This window comes from Grammomys surdaster, unplaced genomic scaffold, assembly GCF_004785775.1.
Source record: "Grammomys surdaster isolate TR1022 unplaced genomic scaffold, NIH_TR_1.0 126313, whole genome shotgun sequence".
Taxonomy (NCBI): domain Eukaryota; kingdom Metazoa; phylum Chordata; class Mammalia; order Rodentia; family Muridae; genus Grammomys; species Grammomys surdaster.
This window is the reverse complement of record NW_021621113.1, coordinates 2491555-2498588: the sequence shown is the minus strand read 5'-3', so window position 1 is coordinate 2498588 and position 7034 is coordinate 2491555. Positions and strand designations below refer to the sequence as shown.

Genomic DNA, 7034 nt, shown 5'->3' with positions numbered 1-7034 from the left:
ATATATATATATATATATATATATATATATATATATATATGTCCAATGTATAGCCGTATAGACTGTCTGTAACATTTCAAAAGGGTGAAAATGGAACATAACGAGGAAATACTGGATCAGAGCTAGTCTGAAACCCAGCAGGGCAAACTCCCCATTCTGCAGCTCCATGTCTGATGTCAAAGCGCTCTTCAGAGCTCCAGCTCCTTTCAGCTGTGTTGACTGCAGCACACTTCTCTCTTGGGCTGCTTCCACATCCAGTCGGCAGCTCTCCTTGTCAGGTTTCCCACAGCTCTGGCATCTCCAACATTTTAGGATCTCCAAAGCAATCCAGGCTTCACCTTCATAGCTTCACGCAGTGATCTCTCTGAGCCTCCATGCAGGGACACCCCTGACACATGCCCTGCCTTGGTGGCTTTCCTTAACCAAGGAGGGAGATTCCACAACCCCTCTCTTGTATCCTTGACTCTAAAGCCAGAGCCCTGTGGTAAACGCTGCCAAGGTCTGCTTGCCGGGCCAGGAACACGCCCCATCCCATTACATTTTCACCAGCTTTGTTTCTGAAGGTTTCCTTTGCTGCGTAAGCTTTCCTTTACTTCCTTCTCACTTTTCACAAGTTGGAACCTAACCTGGGTGAGGTCTTGCCCTGAAGTCAACAATTCCTTTATTCCATTTAGCATCAGGCTTTTCTTTAAACTTTTTATCTCCTTGAGCTCAGGACTTACCTCCATTCTACTCTCTAGACTGGGGCAGGAAGGGGAGAGGAATGGAAGGAGGAGGAAGATGACAGTCTCGGTGAAGAGAGGCTCTTTTCCCGGTGTGTGGCGAGCTCAGGGCACTGCCGAGGCACAGGCTCTCCAATGGTCTGAATCTGTTCCAGAGCTCTCATTCCAAGTGCCCAGGTCCTTCTCCTTCATAATTAACCAATGGTTGTTACAGAAGAAATTTGGTCATGGTGTAAAATAACTTCTGTAACTTTGCAAGCCATGTGTACTTCGTGATTGGTTTTTTCCCATGTCTCCACCTCAGGTTGTAGGAGAAAACTCCCTTGGGGCAATAGTTCTCTGGTCAGTTGGGCTAAGAGTCTGAGGCCTGGAGCCTGCCCTTTCCCCTCTTAGACACTCTGGGCCGTTGTCATGGCTACTGCAGACACAGGTCTCGAAGCTCAGCAGCCTCAGTGGCACCGTCTGACACATCTCCACAGATCACTTTTTCATTGGCGCCGAAGTTGTAAATCTATTCCATCGCAAACAGTTGGCAAATGAACCCCTAGATTCTGATGTGGAGGTTTTATTTCCTGGGCTCTTGTCTGTCAACCAAGAAGATATACTAAGACATCCTATGCAGAGACAGAAACTATTCTGTATATTCCAGACAGATAATTTACTTCAGGGACATAAGAGACTATAACCTGGAAACTCACTATTAATTCTGTCTGGGAATTCTGTTGCCCGGTTTACGGCAGGGACTTAACAGAAGTGTGTACACGCCCTAAACTCACGCTCAATCCGGTCTTGCAGTTCTGCCTCCTTTCCAGGGAACTGAGCCATGGGTTACAGTCATCTTTGCAGTAGGAACAAGTGTTGTCACTGCTGTTTGAATGACTGTGGGGTCGTTCCTCCCAGCTTCTGTTGATCCTACACGTGTCAGAGCCAGTACCCAGGAAGATAGTTTCCACTTTACTTTTAATGTTAAGCTCCTTCCGGCTCCCCATTAGTCCCTAGTTAGAGCCTGCTGGAATTACTTGTGCACGGCAACCAGTGGCAACTCTCGCCAACACAGATGATACCCACTTTCAACTTTTACAAACTGCCCGGAAAGCAATTTTTACTGAAACCAAAACAAAAATTTCCCAGATGGAAAAATAAATTTTAAAATATGTTTGCCGGGTGGTGGTGGCGCACGCCTTTAATCCCAGCACTTGGGAGGCAGAGGCAGGCGGATTTCTGAGTTCGAGGCCAGCCTGGTCTACAGAATGAGTTCCAGGACAGCCAGGGCTACACAGAGAAACCCTGTCTCGAAAAACAAAAAAACAAAAACAAAAAAAAAAAAAAATATGTTTATTCTATTTTATGTGAGCCAGGCAGTGGTGGCGCACGCCTTCAATCCCAGCACTTGGGAGGGAGAGGCAGGTGGTTCAATGAGTTGGAGGCCAGCCTGGTCTATAGAGTGAGTTCGGGACAGCCAGGGCTACACAGAGAAACTCTGTCTTAAAAAAAAAACAAACAATAAGCAGTCAAAAAAAATGTAGAAGTTGAAGACTACAAGGCACCTACACTGGACTTCTTGAACATCTTTCCTCCTCCATTCTGTAGGACTTTTTTCAGAATTTTCCCAACACCACCCATCTTTTCATTACCGGACTTAGCAAGAAATAATTTCAGTCCACTGTTACTAAGTCATTGTGGTTATACCCCTGACCCTAAGCTGTCTTATTTGATGATATGTTTTTGTTCTTTTTTAAAAACCGGCTATGGCCTAGCCTGAGTGTGAAGAGGAAGGGTAAGAGGGATGGAGGGGTCGAGCTCCGGAGGTCAGGGAGGAGGATGCTACATGCTACAGTAAGAATGAGCTGTTGTCGAGGCTGGAGAGATGGCTCAGCGGTTAAGAGCACTGACTGATCTTCCAGAGGTCCTGAGTTCAATTCCCAGCAACCACATGGTGGCTCACAACCATCTGTAGTGGGATCCAGTGCCTTCTTTGGGTGTGTCTGAAGACAGTGACAGTGTACTCACATACATACAATAAATTTATTTATTTATTTATTTATTTATTTATTTATTTATTTATGTATGTATTTATTTTTGGTTTTCCGAGACAGGGTTTCTCTGTGTAGCCCTGGCTGTCCTGGAACTCACTCTATAGACCAGGCTGGCCTTGAACTCAGAAATCCGCCTGCCTCTGCCTCCCAAGTGCTGGGATTACAGGTGTGCGCCACCACTGCCCAGCTGTTTTGGTGTTTTGAGGCAAGGTTTCTCTGCTTAGTCCTGCCTGTCCTGGAACTGTTTCTGTAAACCAGGCTAGCCTTGAACTCAGAAATCCGCCTACCTCTGCCTCCCAAGTGCTGGGATTAAAGGCATGTGCCACCACCGCCCGGCAAATAGATAAATCTTTAAGAGAAAAGAATGAGCTGCTCTCATAGGCTGCACAGTAGTGTGAGCCTAGAGACCCTGTACTGGGGAGGCTGAGTGTCATCTCTAATGAGGGCACTGTCAGGTCCATTGCAACAGGCTCTCAGTGTCAGTCAGCTACACAGTCATTTTCATACAGTGCACCGCTTGCTTCTGTGGTCATTGTGCACCAGGCATGTATCCATAGGCCTTTCTATGTTTGAGCGTCACACCTTGACAAACAGTTCCCAGTCATCGTGTAGTGACATCAGAAATAGAGGTAGAAACAGGGTAGTCTGGAACCCTCCCCTGCTGGGATTGTGAATGAGGGTGTGTGTGTGTGTTGTTTTGTCTGTTGATTTTGTTTTTGTTTTTACACGGGTCTTTCCCCATAACCTCGGCTGGTATTTTGCCATCTGACTATATCCCTAACCTTCTCTTCACTTTTTATTTTGAGACAGAACCTTGTAAGTTTCCCAGGCTGACCTTGAACCCTCTCTGTAGCTCAAGCAGGCCTTGAGCTTGTAATCCTCCTGCCTTAGCCTCCTGAGTATCAGGGACTATAGGCCAGCAGCAGCAGGTCCTGTGGGCCCTGCTGTCTTCTGTGTCTTGGGGACTATTCTTTAAGGAAAGAGGTATAGCTGGGAAACCAACCTTCTGGTTCCTACTTTCACTAGCTCGTTCCAGGCTTGTTTCTTCGGTCCTCTCTGATACCCACATGTGTCTTTCCCCCGCAGAATGGAGATCTCCTCTCACCAGTCTCACCTCCTGCAGCAGCTGAACGAGCAGCGCAGGCAAGACGTGTTTTGCGACTGCAGTATTCTAGTCGAAGGCAAGGTCTTCAAAGCGCACCGGAATGTGTTGTTTGCGAGCAGCGGCTACTTTAAAATGCTGCTTTCTCAGAACTCAAAGGAGACAAGTCAGCCAACCACAGCCACGTTTCAGACCTTCTCCCCTGATACCTTCACAGTCATCCTGGACTTTGTCTACTCTGGCAAACTCTCTCTTACTGGACAGAATGTTATAGAAGTGATGTCCGCCGCGAGCTTCCTTCAGATGACTGATGTCATTAGTGTGTGTAAGTCTTTCATTAAGTCTTCCTTGGACATTAGCGAGAAAGAGAAAGATCGCTACTTCAGCCTCTCAGATAAGGACACGGGCTCTAATGTAGTAGAGCATTCCTCTTTTTACAGTAGCAGCTGGCAGGAAGAAAGCGGGTCTCCCAGCTCTCACCTGAGCCCAGACCAAGGACCAAGTCTAGTAAGTGGAAAGCCATGGAACAAGTACGGTTACCACCCAGCCTCCCACATGGGTCCTCAGCAACCATTAGCCAAGCACGAGCAAAGGAAGGACCCCATTAAAAAGACCAAGCATTTGAGATTACCACAGCCATCTGAAGTTGTTCATTTTAAGTCTGGCAAAGGAGATGCTCGGCCCTCCGATTCCGGCAACCATGTTCCCCAGTCTGAAGAGCAGGTACAGGTTGATGCTGAAGTGGATTCTGTTCCTGCTGGCTACCAGTACAGCCAAGGGCCTGATGTCACATCCAGGAGCTTTCCAGGTACCCCAGAGAGTCTAAGTCTCAAGTTCCAAATGCCCTTAATTTTAGGTACCAGGGCTGTTTTAAAGAGATCTTTACATTTATTTACGTGTGTGTGTGTGTGTGTGTGTGTGTGTGTGTATGCACTTGAGCATGCCTATATGGGTGATGTTCACAGAGGCCAGAAAAGTGTATTGGATGTCCTGGACTTGGAATTACAGATAGTTGTGAGCTATCTGATGTGGGTGCTGTGACCCGCTCTCAGGTCCACTGGAAAAGCAGCTGTTGCTCTTAACCACTGAGCCATATCTCCAGCCTCTTATACTATTTTTTTTTTGTTTATACTTTTTACTCAAATTTATTTCATAGAACATGAATTTATAATATTTAATTTAAAATATAATACTGAGTATGCTTAATGACAGTCAAAATAACAGAGCATTCAGAGAACACACATACACACACACATATACACACACACATACACACACACACACATACATCTATATGAAAAGAAGACAGAGAAACAACCGCCTGAGGGTGTCCTGTGGTAGCAACACACTTTTGCATCAGGGCCTCACAAAAACAAAACCAATCAACCAAACAAAACATCTGGGATAATAAGAGAGGAATGAGCAGGATCTCAAGTGAATAAAAAAAAACCATAGGAGGTGATTAAATAAAATGTTTTCTTACATATAACATAAAAAAAGCTTTAACAAGCATATCAAGGGTATAAAGAACTTAAATAGAACAAGTTTAAGTTCTTTTTACAGCTGTGCATGGTAGCCCACACCTGTAACCCTAGTATGAAGGAGGCTGAGGCAGGACACTCATCCTGAGTTCTAAGCCAGCCAGAGCTACTGAGGGGGACCCTGTCCTGAAAAACAGCAAGTGGCTGAGAGATGGTTCAGCAGGTAAAGGCACTTGTCACCAAGCCTGGCCACCTGAATTCAAACCCTAGGCCACATGGTGGAAGGAGAGAACCAGGTGGCTCCTGTATGTTTTCCTGACTTCCACATACGTGTACCAACATGTCATACACACACACACACACACACACACACACACACACACACACCACAGACACATACTACAAATAAAATACTTAAATAAGGCTGGAGAGATGGCTCAGTGGTTAAGAGCACTGATTGCTCTTCCAAAGATCCTGAGTTCAATTCTCAGCAACCACATGGTGGCTCATAACCATCTGCAATGGGGTCTGATGCCCTCTTCTGGTGTGTCTGAAGAGAGCAATGCTGAATACATAAAATAAATAAATAAATATTGAAAAAAATATGTAAATAGATATACCTTTAAAAATCTCTCTTAAAGCTAGCTGGGCGGTGGTGGCGCACGCCTTTAAATCCCAGCACTTGGGAGGCAGAGGCAGGCAGATTTCTGAGTTAGAGGCCAGCCTGGTCTACAGAGGGAGTTCCGGGACAGCCAGGGCTACAGAGAAACCCTGTCTCGAAAAAACAAAAAATAAAAAAGTAAAAATAAAAAAATGAATTTGCTTTATGTATTCTTGGCTTGTGTGTGTGGTTTTCTATCTGCTACTACCTTTTCACATGTAAAATCTGATAAGAAGGATTAGATTACAAAGGATAAGAGTGGAAGTTTTCTTTTTTTGGGGGTGGGGGGGGACTGGGTTTCGAGACAGGGTTTCTCTGTGTAGTCCTGCCTGTCCTGGAACTCACTCTGTAGACCAGGCTGGCCTCGAACTCAGAAATCCACCTGCCTCTGCCTCCCAAGTGCTGGGATTAAAGGCGTGCGCCACCACTGCCCGGCTAGAGAATGGAAGTTTTTATAGTCGAATTTTACTTCTGTGCCCAGGATTGCTCGACAGTCGAATGTACTTAATTCAAGCCATGTGTCTGTACCTTCACACAGCTGGACTCAGCAACTCCTCTGGATTCCTTATGCTAATAGAACTGTTACTGTGATCTCTGCAAGGATTTAATCCAACTGTCTCCTGACAGATGATCTGCCCAGGCTGCGATTCAAATGCCCATACTGCACTCATGTGGTGAAGCGGAAGGCAGACCTCAAGCGCCACCTGCGCTGCCACACAGGAGAGAGGCCGTACCCTTGCCAGGCTTGTGGGAAACGCTTTAGCAGGCTAGACCATCTGAGTAGCCATTTCCGAACAGTATGTATACAAGTTTTCATCATTTTGCTTCTTGTAAAATGTGTGTATTTATCTGCTTTTATTCACATTCTCTCCCTCTCCCTCTCCCTCTCCCTCTCCCTCTCCCTCTCCCTCTCCCTCTCCCTCTCCTACTCCCTCTCCCTTTCCCTCTCCTTCTCTTTCTCTCTCCCTCTCTCTCTTTCTCCTCACTCTCTTTCCCCTCTCTCTCTTTCCCCTCTCTCTCTTTCCCCTCTCT

At 46.0% G+C, this 7034-nt stretch overlaps 1 protein-coding gene across 1 annotated transcript in view; it reads left to right on the top strand.

The window, feature by feature from the left end:
• The window catches only part of Zbtb8a (zinc finger and BTB domain containing 8A), a 16894-nt gene that overhangs the window by 6349 nt on the left and 3511 nt on the right, over nt 1-7034 (top strand). The window contains exons 2-3 of the mRNA XM_028759854.1: nt 3845-4668; nt 6630-6799. Of these exons, the coding sequence (XP_028615687.1) occupies nt 3846-4668; nt 6630-6799 (993 nt within the window). The 5' untranslated portion in view covers nt 3845. The remainder of the gene's footprint in view (nt 1-3844; nt 4669-6629; nt 6800-7034) is intronic.